The 17,411-nt window shown below is 34.1% G+C and overlaps 1 protein-coding gene across 1 annotated transcript in view; it reads left to right on the forward strand.

Annotated features, from left to right (window-relative positions):
• Window positions 1-17,411, forward strand: part of RYR3 (ryanodine receptor 3) — a 247,414-nt gene that overhangs the window by 104,750 nt on the left and 125,253 nt on the right. Inside the window, exons 20-34 of the mRNA XM_075754124.1 lie at window positions 2,832-3,048; window positions 3,262-3,366; window positions 4,915-5,018; window positions 5,461-5,544; window positions 7,264-7,423; window positions 7,867-8,014; window positions 8,932-9,137; window positions 9,784-9,958; window positions 10,564-10,772; window positions 12,078-12,262; window positions 12,995-13,031; window positions 13,408-13,568; window positions 14,138-14,303; window positions 16,521-16,607; window positions 16,987-17,213. Of these exons, the coding sequence (XP_075610239.1) occupies window positions 2,832-3,048; window positions 3,262-3,366; window positions 4,915-5,018; window positions 5,461-5,544; window positions 7,264-7,423; window positions 7,867-8,014; window positions 8,932-9,137; window positions 9,784-9,958; window positions 10,564-10,772; window positions 12,078-12,262; window positions 12,995-13,031; window positions 13,408-13,568; window positions 14,138-14,303; window positions 16,521-16,607; window positions 16,987-17,213 (2,271 nt within the window). The remainder of the gene's footprint in view (window positions 1-2,831; window positions 3,049-3,261; window positions 3,367-4,914; window positions 5,019-5,460; window positions 5,545-7,263; window positions 7,424-7,866; window positions 8,015-8,931; window positions 9,138-9,783; window positions 9,959-10,563; window positions 10,773-12,077; window positions 12,263-12,994; window positions 13,032-13,407; window positions 13,569-14,137; window positions 14,304-16,520; window positions 16,608-16,986; window positions 17,214-17,411) is intronic.

Genomic DNA, 17,411 nt, shown 5'->3' on the forward strand with positions numbered 1-17,411 from the left:
ATAAGAGTAGGGCACACCCTGCAGCCTCATATCTGGGTGGCTGCACCTTCCCACTGGAGCTCTGTCTGGGAAGCTGCGTTGTCAGTCATGGTGTGCATGCAGAGCTTAGAGAGGCCATGGCTTTCTACTGGGTGGATACCATTGCTCCCTGGTTGATCTGGCAGAGCTTCAGCACCCTTCCTGTGTGCCCTTCCTGCAGGCTGCTGTTGCTCCTGGCACTGCCCGGGCCTTGTCAGCCGCTGTCGCGTGAGCTGTGGGCTCCTGGTGGTTCCCTCGGCTGCCCCTGAGGTTACCCCGGGTTGGGAAACCCCCCTGTGCAACACGCTGGAGTGCTCTGCTGTGGATCGTGCCAGCACTGGAGTTGCTTGCCTCAGTGACTTAAAGGTTCTGTGTGTCCAGAATAGACAGTATATAGCTTTCATAAGTGAAAGAAAGCCCAGGGTATAAATGGTTTATACATTTAGCAGTTAAGAGAAAAGAAATCTTTGTTTCTCTGAGGTGAAGTAAATCAGATAACTAGTTCTCTGGGGGCTTTTCCTTCTGTGATCAGTACATAAATACTTTGAGCATCTCATGCTTAAGAGAACCTCCCAGGTGACAATACTAACACAGACTAAACAGAATAAAGGAGGCCTGGGAAGGGCTTAATAAATCAATTTTCATTTATCCCTCTGGGAGAGACCCTACTATGTAGTTACATTAGTACAAGAGCTTTTGAAAATCTTCATTAATTTCTTCTGTAAGAAATATTTAAACATGTAATTATTTTTCTTCATTCTGATTTGATGTTGTTTGCCTATTTTGTGAGAGCGTTTTCCCTTGTAGCTAATAGTAGCTGATGGTAGCAGCAGGTTGTATGTCATCTTCTGTGTCTCTTAATATCAGAGAAATATTATGACATGGGAATCCTGAGTTCATGAGTGGAGGAGAGTGTTCTGCACTGGGCACAAACTCTTATATTTGTTCTGTTGCGGCTTATCTGCTTTCTGTGACTTTCTCAGTCTCTGATTCTGGGTCTGCTTCACCATTCCATCATCAGTTTTTCTTCTCTAAACCCTTGTCAGTACCTGCTTACCTATGCTGCCTCTTACTCTCTTCTTTACTGTAGGCATTTTGTCCCTATCTATCAATGTTTCCCCCTTTCTACCAATGGTGCTCTGAGCTCTGCTTGTAGTACTACAACATGGCCATTCAAATAATCAAGGAATTTAAACAGCAACTCTGTGTAGAGAATTCATTTTCTTTTCTTCTGATTTTCTTTTGATCTATTCAGATTTATTTAACCTCTTCTTAAAAAGCATGTAAATGCAGAGATAAAGAAATGAAATATGAGATTAACTTTAAATGACCCAATCCAACATGTTTTTCAGGATGTTAGGGGTCTCGATGCGTTGACGTGAAAAGTCAACATCTTAAAACTAAATGCCTGGTGCTTTTAGTAATTAAGCACGAGGTACGTTAAATACTGTTATGATGAGGGTCCCGTCTTTCACAAACAGCCTTTGTAGTAAGCAAAAGACTATTTAACAAAGTCTGTCATTCAGGCTATGAAAACTAAGTATAGCTGCTGGCAAATTACTAGAATGGTAGGTGCAGTTGCCTATCAAGACTGCTTTTGTGAAAGTATGTACAGCCCAACTCCAAAATGAAATAAAAGTAGTAATTAACCTAAATCAATGTTTAACTATTTCTAGCTGTCTTTTAGAAGTTATATTGCTTTGTATTTGATTTTCAGGAGGGTTCTTTTAAGGTTAAGGTCAGACAATATTTAGCTGCCTTGGGATCATTTAAATATTTTAAAGGATGTATTTTTAAAATTAAATTAGAAAGTTCAAGCTTAATAAAAGTAATCCATAATAATGTGTTTCTTGAATTTTTCATTGAATTGTTTCAGATATTTGTGACTTGTACTTATGTACATCCTGTTTAAGAAAACTTTTGTGTCTTAATTTTTCTCTTCTTTTTATATTATTAATGTCTCTTACTGTCAATAATGTATGTTGATCTGATAGTTCTAGTCTTTCTAGAAGTGTAAGTAAAAAGTGGCATAGGTCACTCCATCACAACAAATATATGGGCTATTTCCTAGAGATAAGAGGTTTTTTTTAATTTTCTGTGGTTGTTTACCTCTAGAGTTTGCCTATATGAGGACCAAAGTATGAAGGTGGATAATTTGTGTCTTTGTTGTTTTTCCTGGTATACTCTTAAATTTATATATCTGAGGAGAAACAGAAAACTTTAGGGGTTTAATAGGAATCTTAGTTACGCTTCTGAAACTCATTCGCAGTTGCACTATTTGGTATAATTTTGTTTGCTTTATTTATGTATTATGATGATAGTGGGCTTTTTTTCACCATATCCTCTGTTTATTTCTCATGTGGCAACTGCCTGCATGAGTGGACTGAGAAGTTTCTTTAAAACTTTTAAGTGATTTATAACTAGTACCTATGGCATTTTTTTAGAGTAACAGTCCAATTTAAATCAGATTTGTGTTTCCAAATCATTTAAATGCATTAAAAATTTCACTCAATCTACAACTATTTGATTTTAAGTAAGATACAGGGTTTTCTTTGAAAAGACACTACTGCATTGAATAATCAGTTTTGCTTTGGCCAAAACAAATTTTAAAAAAATGGTGGGTAGATGATGGTGTTATTGATAGTTTCTGCTAGTATGAATGCTTGGTAACTCTTTGGTGTTTATCAAAGCATAAAATACACCTGCATTTTTGTAAATGTTATTCAAATAAACAAGTTTCTAAATTATTTATTGATAATGTTCATATATGCTGACTATGTAAGAGTATAATTTCTTCATTGAAAATTGCACAGAGTTCGTTTCTTATTGGGTGGACGTCATGGAGAGTTTAAATTTCTGCCTCCTGGTGGCTATGCTCCCTGTTATGAAGCATTGCTTCCAAAAGAGAAGATGAAACTGGAACCAGTGAAAGAATATAAGAGAGATTCTGATGGAGTGAGGGATCTACTGGGTACAACTCAGTTCCTCTCCCAAGCTTCCTTTATCCCTTGTCCAATAGACACCAGTCAGGTATGTTAAGTAAGCAATAATGGGATTGTGAAATACGTGTTAACAAAATTTAAATTGACAGTATAAAGAAAACTAAGCTAGCTTGTCCCCTTTCTTAGCAATTCAACATTTGTGTGTTGTGGTGTATTTAACTGAACTAGATGATCTTGGACCTGTAAGGTATGGTATCTGGAACCTTTTCTTATTTGTGGAATTGTTATGATCTTTTCTTAGATTGCTCTTCCTTTTCATCTTGAAAAGATCAGGGACAAACTGGCTGAAAATATCCATGAACTGTGGGGAATGAATAAAATAGAACTGGGCTGGACGTATGGCAAGGTACGTTTTGAAAGACCTATTTGTGTATGATCACCTATATTAGGTTAAGTGTCCTACAAGAAAACCTGGACTTGGAAGTTGAACAGAGCATTTAATGGTGGTCTATACATTACTAATGACAGAGGAATATGTAAGCTGGCAGGAGACAGTGATATTAACTAGTGATTAGAAGGCAAATTTGCAATATAAATAAGGTACCTATTTTAGCACTGTAAGTAATTAACCATTTGAAAAAATATCTTAACTGAGAGACATGCTAGCTATACAAAGATGGAATTCTACTGAAAATCATACCAACAGTGAGTACTCCCTAAGCTAACTCTCTGGTTACTAACTCTAGTGTTGGGGATCAAAGAGATAACAAGCAAAAAGTCCATTGTGGAAATTTGCTTCTGTTGATAATGGAGACAGAGTTTTGGTGACGTTCAAATTCCTCAACGCTCTTTTTATTTTATTTAATTAGTTACAGTTGAAACTTATCATTATAAAGATCCCTTATAATGTGGTATAACCTAGCAGCTTGAAGAGAGTAAGGCCATCTGGTCAACATTATTTAAATGCATATGACAAGGCGTTCACTGCCCAGTGAATGTCACCAAATGAAAAACAGTTAAAAGGGTAAGCCAAGAGTACTATATTCAGAATATTATATTGAATTCAACAATTATTTTAAAATTGGTACCTTCCCCTAGTAATATAAAATTCTAAAGGCTGTATTCTTCCTTGAATTTAGGTTATTTCATCTTACTTTTTTTTAAAATTCAGATTTACTGGAGTAGTCCTCCATATGCCCATCACAACTGTATCCTACCTCATAAGAATCTTTTTCCTTCTGTTATGTTCTGCTGGTTTTACTTATGGACTTGATTTACCTTTTTCCGCAAGAATTCTGCCATACTACCTGCTAAAATGTCATTGTTATTGAAATTCTGAGCTGTGCTAACCTTTTTAATGTTTCTGAGGTTTAGCAATTGCAAAATGTCTTTGTATGTAAAATGTCATGACTCTAGTTGCTATCAGGATAGAAGCACTTGGCATTGAGTGAAAGACCCTGTTTAATTAAGAGTCAGATAAATATTCAAAGACTTATGTTGTTATAAGAGAAACCAATGCTCTGCTTTATTATTTCAGTAGAATTTGGAAAGCATTACCAAATGTTTCTTCAAGGTTTTTGAATCAGAATGTGTACAATAGATCAGATTGTGCTCTATTGAGCATATATTACTTAGGCATTCAGCAGAAATGTTCTCTGAGTTTATAAGCTTGTTTCCTTGTGTTTCGTCTACTTATGCGGTGCACGTGAAATAGTTATTTTCTCTTTTCTGATTTTTTTGGTTATGGAGGAGTATTTATAGTGTGCATTATAATTGAATCATGGGAAAGTTCATTTATATAATGATGGGTAACTCTTATTGAGCAAAGATAAATGGTATTATTTACAATGTCTTCATTACTGCAAAGAATTAACTGATTTTTGGGGTTTTTTTACTCTGATTCTGGCTCGAATCTGGTATCAGGAAAGTACTCTCTTCTGTTGCTTTCTTACAGATACGGGATGATAATAAAAGACATCATCCTTGTCTTGTGGAATTCTCAAAATTACCTGAGACAGAGAAGAATTATAATCTACAAATGTCAACTGAAACCCTCAAGTGAGCTTTAAATTTAAAAGAAAATAAAATTTACTATTTTTTTTTAATTCAAGCACTTCATACTGTTGTAAGATATAAAAACATTAGAATATCTCATTGAAAGTGAATTCTGCTAACTTTGCTAGAACACATTCAGAGCGATGTAGAAAAATCAGTCTCTGCAGAAATACAAAGAGGAAAACAACACCAAATCCTGTTGTTTTCAATAAAGTGGCATAACTTTCAAGCCACAGATTTGTACCTTTTTAGACTTTGAAGGTTTTATTTATTATTTTTGATAAGTTAAAATATTTGTGTTTTGAAATTCCATTATTTTGAATTACTTCCCTGTTTTTTAAATATCATTAGTTCTGCATATTTATACTAAAACCAAAAGAAATTTATAAAATGGATGACCAATATAATATTGTGTTTCACTACTGCCATTGTTTTATGTTGTCAGGACCCTTTTGGCCCTTGGATGTCACATTGTTCATGCTCATCCAGCAGCTGAGGAAGATCTTAAAAAAGTCAAACTTCCTAAGAAGTATGTATCTTATGATAACTATTATATATTATTTGTATTAAGAATTAAACAAAAATATTGTAAGGTCATTTAAAAAAATACTTGATATGGACCCCATCCCCACTATGGACTTAGACAACACATGGTTGGTCTGTTACCTTGCCTGTGATGATGTTAGACTGTGAATGCTGCTGCATTACATCACTTTGTGAAGTGATTCAGAGAGAGACAGAGAGTCACATACAGATATAACTGCTTGTGGTTTGTGTGTTACATGATCTTAGAATAGATACTCCAAAGTTAAGAGCAACATTTCAGTGCTTTTCTGTCACACTGCAAAGAACAGTATGTATAATATATGACAGTAAATTGATTGACTTGAAAGAGGGTATACCATTTTCCCATAGTTCTTGTTTCAATTTGCACCTCCCCTCCGTGTGTTTTGTTCAACATACACACATTTCCAAAGACATTACTAATGCATTTCTTTAAAGAGAAAAAAATAGAAAATGACTGTTCTTGTAGTGTTGTACATGTCTAGGAAATGTACATATGTAGATTATTGCATAAAATACAATCTGCGTTTTTTTGCTTTAATTTTTATTTGATAGCTAAACTATGGCAGTTGGAGCTAAAATAATTGCATGATCTTTTTTATTTAGACATCTTTAAGTCATCAGTAGTAATCACCCCAAAAGTGGTGAAGATTAATCAAGGATTACATCTGTATTTTAGCCTTGTCTGGGGGAATTCTGTAGTCCTCCTGAGACAGATTAAAACCCTGTCCTGCAACAAAAATTGAAGACAGAAACAGTTATTTGGATACTTACCATTTCACATCAGTTTATCAACCCACAAGATACCTTTTTTTACTGAAACAGCTTTATCCATGAAAAACAAAGATAGATTTTAAAGACAGCAGTAAAATAAATAGTTATATGATATGGGAGATGGTAATATTGATCCATTTGATGGCATTAATTAAAAAAAAGGAAAAAAGAACCTTTCCCAAGGTTCAGACTGCAGGCAATCTATCATAATATTGTTTTGGTTCTATTGTCTTCAATAATAGAACAAATACATCTTAGTTTCTGATTCTTGTTAAAATACCTACTGCCCACATGAATCATCCAAACAAATGGAAATTATCTGATCTGAGCAAGAGAGAGTCTGCATATGTCTAATCCAGCAGAGTAGCCTTTATACTATATGGAAGGGTCGGAGAGGGTAATGCCTACTACTAAAAAGGGGGAAGAACAACAGTTAAAATATGTTTTCTTCTGTTGGAAAAAAAGGTAATACAATCTTTACAGACTGGTATGTAAAAAGCGCCATAGTTAATAATGCATAAAAAAGAATTTCCTTAGAAGTCATCATGCAGATCTGTAAACTATAAATTACTTGAAGATTTAAATGACAAATAAAAAAATAATAAAGCATATTCATTTAATAACAATTTCATTTTTTTCGTAGCAACTATTTAGGGATGTACATATGGATCTGGGTCACTTTTAATTAGATAGGGTGCAAGTAGGTGGAAAATGAGACTCTCTGCTAGAATACAATTTATAGCCTAGTCAATGGCCAAATGCAATGCAGCATTTTTGCAAGGAAATTGGGGAGTAGGAGATTGGAAAGTGGAGAGAGAAAGTGAATGCCACCCTATGAATGCCACATAGAAAACTTTAAATACTCTCAGTGGGGTATCTTGAGACTCTGTTTTCTTTTGTTTACTTACAGTTACATGATGTCAAATGGATATAAACCCGCCCCTCTTGATCTTTCTGAAGTGAAATTGTTACCTTCTCAAGAATTTCTAGTTGACAGACTAGCAGAAAATGCACATAACGTCTGGGCAAAAGACAGAATAAAGCAAGGATGGACCTATGGCATTCAGCAGGTAAGGACTTCTTTAGATGCATTTGGAGTAAGTACAGAACATGAGATTTTGTTTTCTAGAACATCAGTTGGGAGTGTTAAACAAGAGGATAGATACTCAATGTCGTGTAGTGTCTGGAAAAGTTGGAGGGGACGGGGAGCAGGGAAAGAAGCCTTGTCCATGAAGGTCTGAATAGATTGTCAGACCTGTGTGGCTGCAGCTGCAGGATGTATGAGAATATATTTCCATGCTTCTCTTTCATTCTTGTTTTTATGTTTTTAATATAATTAACAATTGGGCTTGCGTTGATAGAACTGTTCTTCATCAATATTGTTTCTTCATCAATATTGTTTCTCTCCTGTAATCTGAACATTATTTCAGAATACAGTCTGTCGCAGTATATAAAATCTTTATGATGTTTAAACACGGGTTTTTTCATGTTCTTTTTTTATAACCCCTTTTAGGATCTTAAGAACAAACGTAATCCTCGGCTAGTGCCGTATACATTATTAGATGAACGTACTAAAAAATCAAACAGAGATAGCCTCCGTGAAGCTGTTAGAACATTTGCAGGCTATGGCTACAGTATTGAGCCACCTGACCAAGAGATAGGTATGTACTTTCAATAAGACTCATGGCCTTTTTTTCCATCAGTCCTAGGAAAAAACATAGAACACTGAAACAGATAGGGAAAACATAAGTTATGAATTAATAGTAGTGTATTTTCGCAGTGAACTTTAATGAAAGGTGCAAAGATACTTTGTAAATTACTTGTATATTACTTAAATATATTTTTTTAAAGATTGGTTATAATTAATTACATGATAATTCTAATTTCTGTGATTTTTAGATTGGAGAAAATCTGGACTGTGAGTAGACATACTGGTTTTCATTTGGAAGTAATGAAAGAAAAGAAATAATATGGGATTAATTTAAAAGATTTTTTTTTACATGTTATGCAGATTAGGTTTGACTATTTCAAGTCAAACTCTGTTCTTTAAGAAGTACTCAAAGTGCATCAAATTCAATAGTAATTTTTATTGAAATCAAGAGCAGAAATTTCTTTAGAAGTTTTTCTTCATATAAGCTGCACCACTGTATTCTCTTGACAAAACTTATTTGATAATTTTGTTTAAATGTTCAAAATGTATTGACTTGTGTAGGAAAGTATTTCGTTGTATTGTAATACTGCATTATTGCATTGGACTGTGTTGCATATAGCAATCTTAAACTTCTGAGGTTTCCTCTATTCAGTTTTGTGTTTGGGGGTTTGCATTGAATGACGCTTTGAAATATTCTGATTCTAAATAGTGGATAATCACTTATCCTGTATAGGTGCTAGCCTCTGTATGCTGATTACTGTTCCTCCTTTTTTAATATTTACTATGAAGTTTCTTAAACATGCAATTGTAGATAATGGCTGTTTCCAGAGACAGAAAATACTGGGGACAGATTAAAAGTTAAACAATGGCATTTATAGTTTTGTCTTAATATAAAAGGTGGTGGTATTTTCTCTGTTATTTTTACAGCTGACCAAACAGTGGAAAAAGTCAGCATCGACAAGATACGATTTTTCAGAGTAGAACAGTCTTATGCAGTGAAGTCTGGAAAGTGGTACTTTGAATTTGAAGCTGTGACAGGTGGAGACATGCGTGTTGGCTGGGCCAGGCCAGGCTGTCGACCAGACGTAGAGTTGGGAGCTGATGACCAAGCATTTGTATTTGAAGGAAGCAAAGTCAGTACATCTTTATCTCTTCTGACCTATGAACAAGCTAGGCAGAGTACTAGAGTATGGGTTTCCTCTGTATACTCCACAACAACTACTGTAACATTTTTTATTCATATAAAGATATCTCTGAGCTCTGTTTTACACTGGATAGTATCTGGTTTTTGGTGCTGGTCACTGTAATTATGCTAACAAAGATGGTCAGTTTCTGTCTATCTTCCCAGGATATATCCAAGTCAAGAAGTCTGTCGTAAACATAAACAAAATGCAGTATTCACTTCCTTTTTTTTTTTTTTTATAAGCAGTGTTTCATAAAAATAAAGCAAAGATTCTTCAATGACTGGAAGAGAGAACCACAGTTCTGTTTTCCCTTTTCTGACTTTTCTACACATTCTTTCTTCCCAAACATGACTCCTAAAGGGCCAGAAGAATGATAATAGCACTGCATGTGAGAAGTGAAATCCAGTGAGCAGTGGTTATCGTCCAGGTTCTAAATTGCTGTTTCCATATTACAGAAGTTAGGGTGCCTTAGTTTCAGTACTGTTTGCAAATTACTTTGAGATCCTGGAAGGGGAAGTATTTGTTTATTTTACTTTATTTTGTGTTTTGTTTTTTAATTTTAGCCTGGTGTTTATTTACTTGTTTTTTTGTTTAGGGCCAGCGTTGGCATCAAGGCAGTGGGTTCTTTGGACGAAGCTGGCAACCGGGAGACGTGGTTGGTTGTATGATAAACTTGGATGACAAATCAATTATCTTTACTCTGAATGGAGAGTTGCTTATAACCAGTAAAGGTTCAGAACTTGCATTTGCTGACTTTGGAATAGAAAGTGGTAATTTTCTTTTTATAGTTACATGGCTATGAGAAGACAAAACAACACCAAATCCTGAAAAACTAATCTGTCATAATGGCTTAATGAGCTGAGAAATGAGGGTTATCACAGTTGCCCATGAATGATTTTTCTCCCCACCCCCCAGTTAATTCTTGAACTTACTTGTACTCTTGATTTTGAACTCCTTACACCCCAATGCTGAGGAATATGACCCCAGCAATTTTGTACTTCCTGTTGATCTTATTGACTACTGCAAGCCTAACAAGTTTTGGTTCTCAATTTCCCCAGCTGGTAGTCCGTTCCTATCTAGTACTTCCATCAGTGCTTTTACATTGTATTTCACTGATGCAAGCCTTCAGACTGTGCTACACGTTAATTTCATAACAATTTATTTTGAGTGCTTATATGGCACAAATCGAAAAAAATCATTACATTGAACTTAGGCATTAGTATTGAAGGTGGCTTTAAATCCTTGCTACTATCATCACTTCATGTGTATTACTTGTAGGAGCTAAAGTTTAGTTAGATGGATCCAAAATAGAATGCTTGTGTTCTCCAAATAAATTACTGTTGTGGGGTTTTTTGTTGTTGTATCGTTTTCTTAGGTTTTGTTCCAATTTGTGCACTGGGTCTATCTCAGATTGGTCGTATGAACCTTGGAATGGATGCCAGTACATTCAAGTATTATACAATGTGTGGCCTTCAAGAAGGTTTTGAACCTTTTGCTGTCAACATGAACCGAGATGTTGCTATGTGGTTTAGTAAACGCTTACCAACATTTGTCAATGTGCCAAAAAATCATCCTCACATTGAGGTAACATTACATGTTAGGGAGACACCTGTTTATCAACTGTTTGTTTAGCAAGCTGAGACATTAAACCCTTACTAATACTTACTGTCATCAGATAGTTTGTCATATAAATCTATTAAGTCCAGATGATTGTGTTTATCTCCAACTTCATTTATGGTATTATTACCATTCGTATAGTTATACCTATCTGTTCTATTCTTTGTCAAGTTATGTTGTTGTGGTTAGCTACTTGAACCATGTGATTTCTTAGAACCCTTTTTCATATTCTATCCTACATTCTTTTTTGTTTTTTTCTTAAACCTTCTCTAGTAACCTGTTTTTATATTCTATCCTACATTCTTTTTTGTTTTTTTAAACCTTCTCTACTACACATTTTTCTTAAATATCTAAAAATTGTTCAGGTGAATTCAGCATCACTTAAGGTAATGGAATTCTGAGCTAAATAGAGACTGATTCAGTCAACTTCAATAATCTGAGGTGCATTTCAGTGTACCTATGGTGTCACTGAGTGATACCTGTTTCATTCATTCTTATGATGCAGCAGCGATAGGAATTCCACAATTCCCTAATCTACTCCTGAGCAGAATAATATATCCTATGTTTTTTATAACATATTCCATAGTAATATATTCCACAATTATATGTTTGAATACCTGATCAGGGTTTTTTTATGATAATCCCTAAGCCATTTACTTTAATTTAGGAGTTTAGCCGATTATTCCCTCATACTTGTCTTTGAACATTTCCTTCTTAAACAAAATACACGTCACTGAATTCCAACTAAATGATGGCAGTATTTTTTTCAGTTTATCAGGATCATTTCAACTGTATTCCAATCTTTAAAAGTTTTTGAAATGTTCCTGTCACTGAGTTTAAAAGCATACTCACTTTTTCAGCACAAGGGAAAATAATATCATCAGACTCAGACTTCACAATGATCATCTGCAGGATTCTAATTGATATTTATTCTTGTTGTGGTAGAAAACTACTGATTCTTGTGAAGCAAGTTTTCAATGACTTGTGCACTCAGAGTGAATTAGTTTAATAAAATCTATACTTTTGTTTTTGAAAATGCTGTATGGAACAGCTTGAAAATATTTACTGTAGTCAGGATATACTGAATCTTTCTTCCCGCGCTCTTCAGGCTCGATTCCCTGTCAGAGCAGAAAGTTGCACAGTTTTGAAATTAATTCATTTTGAAAATTTAAATTGATTCTTTCAGTTGTCTCATCCTCTAGTTGTTTAATGAAAGTTTTCAGCAATTTTCTTGGAATAGTATTATTTTAAAATTATTTCTGTTATTTTTAGATATGGAGAATTGATGGAACCATTGAGAGTCCACCTCGGTTGAAAGTTACTCACAAAACATTTGGCACGCAGAACAGCAATTCAGACATGATATATTGTCGTTTGAGTATGCCCATTGAGTTCCGCTCATCATTCAACTTCGGCATGGGTGTGGAAAATGCCTCATCTGATGTTTTCCAAAAACGGTTAGACTTGGTTATAGTTATCCTTTTTTACGCTCTCAATGTAAACATAATATGTTCTATTATTCTTTATTATTGTACACTCAAAATTTCATACTTGTTTTTGCACTAAGCACACACTAGAATAAGATGCATGTTACTGATATTTTTTTGTTCTTGATGGGTTTAATAAATTTATAACACAACTTTGCTGCAGAATGCTATGTTCAGACAAGACAGAACTGTTTCTGAAGAGGTGCATCACAAAATTTATAGTTATTCATTGCTAAGTAGCTGCCATTCTTTCAAAATCATTGGGATTTGCAAAGCTCTTCAGCCAGGCTAGAAAACAAGCTCGGAATCGTATGCCCATTGAATTAATGCTGATCTACTTTCTTGTTTAATAGCTCATTGTTATTGGAAAAATGACTAATCTATGCAAAGAAAAAAAAATTGTGGGACAGATTTTTAAAGATACCAGGTAGTACTGAGTTCAGCACCTTCCAGGATTGCCTTCACCTTTAGTTAATTGCTGTAAATCTCTCTCTTCCCCACCTCTACAGCTTAAATGCAATTAATTTATTTGGGTGTATATTTGTATCCTATAAAGTCTTTGCATACTTAATTAACTCATGCATACTCAGCACCCAGCAAATATGAACTAGCCTGTAAGTATGCTTAGTTTAATATTGAGTAGTTTTTAAACTACTTTTCTTTTTTAAAAAAACTAATGTACTGATGTTCCTTTATCTTTAGAAAGCACAGTCAAGAAATCGCTGCTCCTTCTACTACGGTAAGTAAATATGCTGAGATGCTTAGTACTTACTTTTTGAAGTAGATTAGGTCGTGGCAGCATGTTCATTAGAAATTGATCTGTTGAAAGAAACCTTTTTAATCATTTCCTATGATATAACACTGTGTATAAATAATAATGCCCAAAGTTGTATGATTTGTGGTGTAAACCTCACTGTCTTAAACCACTAGTCTGTTGTGTTTTGTTGGTTTTGTTGGGTTTTTTTAAATATATGAGCATTTTAAATGACTTAAGAGAATGTGAATTACTATTATTAAAGCTTGATATCTAGGAGGGTTTTTAAATTGCTATTTGAGTATTCCTTGATAAAATAATTTAAATTTCTATTACTAATATCTTCTTTTCCTCTTTTCAGTATTTTTACTCACTACGGATATTTGCTGGCCAAGACCCCTCCTCTGTCTGGGTTGGCTGGGTAACACCAGACTATCATTTTTACAGTGAGAATTTTGACCTAAATAAAAATTGTACAGTGACTGTTACTTTAGGTGATGAGAGAGGCAGGGTTCATGAAAGGTATGAATTTATTTATCACTTATTAAAGATTACATTTTAATACTATTGTTCAAAGTGAATTATTCACGAGCTTGATGATATTTTAAACATTATTTGAAACTACTAAGAAAATTGATTATGGAGTAGGAGTGTTCTGTGCTCATTTATGTATAAATGTGGTTTACATAGACTTGTTAAAGTGAGTATATTTGCCATTAATGTTCTGTTTGAAAGAATGTTTTGTGATGCTTCTTTCTTTTAACATCTATATTTGGTCACTGTGGATGAATCTGTTATTTGTTTTAATGTATCTTACATAAGCAGACAGAAGCATGTGAAATTGTTTCATAATTATAAAAAAGGGGGGGGGGGGGGAAGGTGCAATTAGTCTGATCCCTTACCCACGAAGTTTAAGTTATTAAAAAAAGGGGACTTATTAATAGGAAAACCAAACTAACAACAGAATAAACACCTTTGAGGGTCTCGGTCTGTAACTATACTGCTCCATTGAAAAGTATATCTTCACTCAATACTTACTCAAGTTCAGTGTGACCTATAATTTGTTTTCTTTGTTCTTGCTGTTCTTTCAGTGTGAAGCGCAGCAATTGCTACATGGTTTGGGGAGGAGATGTAATTGCTAATTCCCAGAGATCGGGTCGCAGTAATGTTGATTTAGAAATTGGATGCTTTGTTGACCTGGCTACTGGAATGTTGTCATTCACAGCCAATGGAAAAGAGCTTGGCACTTGTTATCAGGTATTATCAGATTTTCAGGAAGCTATCGAGTAAACTGATCATTTTGATGCTATTATAAAATTGTTTTTTCTTGTTCAGAAATCTAACTGAACACTATACATGTGACAGTAACATGTTTTCCTATATTAATCTGTTTTATCCCTGTTTCTTTCTGTCTCTCCTTTGTAAGGTTACATTTTTCCAACTTCTTACAATTGTGTCAAATGTTGAGGAAGGACTATTGGTAGATATGTTCAGAGAAATATTTTTTTACCTCTCAGTTCTCATGGTTCAGAATCTTGATTTATAACATTAATTATTCTGAAAAATATTTTTTTGTCAACTAAATCTGTTATAAGATAAAGGAGAAATAATTATTTAAGTTAGCATAAGGTCAAAATTAAACTTTAGATATAATAATTTTTGGTATGGATTGAGAAAATAAATCTAGTTTATTTTTATCAGGATTTGTGCCTTCTGCAGGTAGCTATGAATTGGAGATCTTGTGATTTGATAAGTTTCAAACCCCAAAATTCAAATATGCGTTAATGTGCAAAGCCAAAATAAATGGGATGGGCCCTAAATGCTATTAATGTTCTCAAAATGTGGAGTCATGTGAATGGATCAGTAGTCAACAGAAGTTTTCAGCACCAGATTGATGAGATTTGCTCTTAGTAAGATCAGTTGTCCATAGTAGAACATCCACTGTGGAAGAGATTATCCAGTGTTAGGAACAATGCATCACTTTCTTCTGTGTCGACAAAAACCTACAAATCTGCACTACAGACAAATCTTAAATGTTATTCAACTAAATTTAATGGAAGTTTGTATACTGACTCCATTGTAAATGAATGCGACAGGGTTGCACACAGCCTGTAAACGGGTGTGGGACATGATGTAGCAGATGTGATTTTGGTACATTTTGTAAGAGTGGTAAGAGAATTCAGTGCCATATTGGGAGGATATTAAATTTCAACATCCTGGGAAAAGAAAACAGGAGATGAAATTGCTTAAGCCCTATGCTTTGCTGGTCTTTTTTAGCTAGATACAAATCAATGTGATGATAGCTTCTGAACAAAACCATAAAAGTTTGGTGTTGGTGGGATTTTTTGTTTGGTTTGGGTTTTGGGATTTTTTGTTTTTGTTTTTTTCATGGAACAGCCTTTACCTGGTTTTCTAATTTTGCAAAGAAATCTGGGAAAATGTAGATGTAGAAGATGCCTGTTATTGCTCTTAGTGTAATAGCACTTTCAGGTTTTTCCTCTTATGACTTGCAATTAATGTAACCACATTCTTTGTACTGAATTTAAAATAATGTCAGAAAATAAAATTATTTCTCTTCTGTATCTTCTCTTTTCCACGGAAAAATACCTGGAGTTGCTTTTGGAAATGTTTTCCGATAAACCTGTTAGCACCTGGTGTGTTGAAAAATGAGAACACCCAGCACTTCCTGTGGAATATACAATAGTATATTCCAACAGGAGTCCTACATCTGAGGGTGAAATATTTAAATTACTCAAAATAAGTAAAAGTTGAGAAATATTTTCTCTGGTTTTGAAAGTAGTGAAAATAGTCTTATGTAGTGTTCATTTACATTTCTGATTTTTTTTACCATAAAATAAAATCTTTTTTCCATGAAAGAAAATCTTTAAAATACTTTGGTAAATCTAATATCTTAGCCAAATTGCAGCAAAAGACTGATATTTGTCTGGCCTAGTAATAAACTGAGAGTCACAAATAAGAAATAAAAATATTTTTGATAATTTGCTATCTTCAAAGTTAGGAGTTGCACGGCACGGGTATTGTAATTGTACTTAGTATGTATAACATGTATGCATAGTACACAAAATACACAATGATGTGATTAAAATATTTAATTGAACTCCTTGAATTGATTATATAGAGTGTATAGGTTTAATTGAAACCTTGAATTGATGATATAGAGTGTACCTTTTCTCAGCCACCCTGGAGCACTGAAAACTTTTTAATAATATGCTATTCTATAAGTATCTCTGATTCTTTTTTTTTTTTTCATGGCAATAGTGATGGGTAACCTTGTAAAGAATTCTTCAGAATAAACTGGTATTACTACTCTGACATGTACAATACACTGTCTGCAGTTATTTGATAATGAAATGTAAGCTATATAGTATTTATTTTATATTGTACCATATTCTGGGAGGAGTTTCTTGTTGCTTTTTAAATTTTTTAAATTTTTTAATCTTATTTCTCTTCTAGGTTGAACCAAACACAAAGCTTTTCCCAGCAACTTTTGTACAGCCTACAAGCACTAATTTGGTTCAGTTTGAACTTGGTAAATTAAAGGTACAAAATAATTTCTATAAAGGTGCTCTTTTAAATCTGTTTGTTTCCATGGAAATTCCTGCTCAACTGAATTTGTTTAAGAAGATTTAATCAATGGCATGACTTTTTATTTGACCTCTACATTTACTTCTGTAAATGTAATTATTACATGAAGTTAATTGTTCTACAAATCTGAACAGCATTTGTCAAAATAAACTAAAGTTATTTGGGGAGAACACCCTTACAGCTGGAGGTTTTTTTAATGGAATTTGTTTGTTGCAATAACTTATATATTTCTATGAGTTCTTTGCTATGAATAAATGATACTTTCTTTTGCTATCATAGGTTTATTCTTAATTAGATGTTACAAAAATAATTTTAATACACTTATTTGTTTCAGAATACCATGCCTTTATCAGCAGCAATTTTTAAAAGTGAAGAAAGAAATCCTGTTCCTCAGTGTCCCCCTCGCCTTGATGTGCAAACAATTACACCTGTTCTGTGGAGCAGGATGCCAAACAGCTTTCTAAAAGTGGAAACTGAGCGTGTCAGTGAACGTCATGGCTGGGTCGTGCAGTGTTTGGAACCTCTGCAAATGATGGCACTTCATATCCCAGAAGAAAACAGGTATATTTGGAAGGAACTACAGTGACTTGATGTGGACAAAAAGTATTGCAAGCTCATATCCGGGTCTTGGAGAATATTTACACTAGAGTTTTTTCGAATTTCTGATCTTATCTGCTATCATATCATATTCATGAAATTTAAGTAGATACAAGAGGCTGAATAATTTTAATGCCATGTGGTGACATTTCCATACATAAC

Source organism: Balearica regulorum, chromosome 5 (assembly GCF_011004875.1).
Source record: "Balearica regulorum gibbericeps isolate bBalReg1 chromosome 5, bBalReg1.pri, whole genome shotgun sequence".
NCBI lineage: Eukaryota > Metazoa > Chordata > Aves > Gruiformes > Gruidae > Balearica > Balearica regulorum.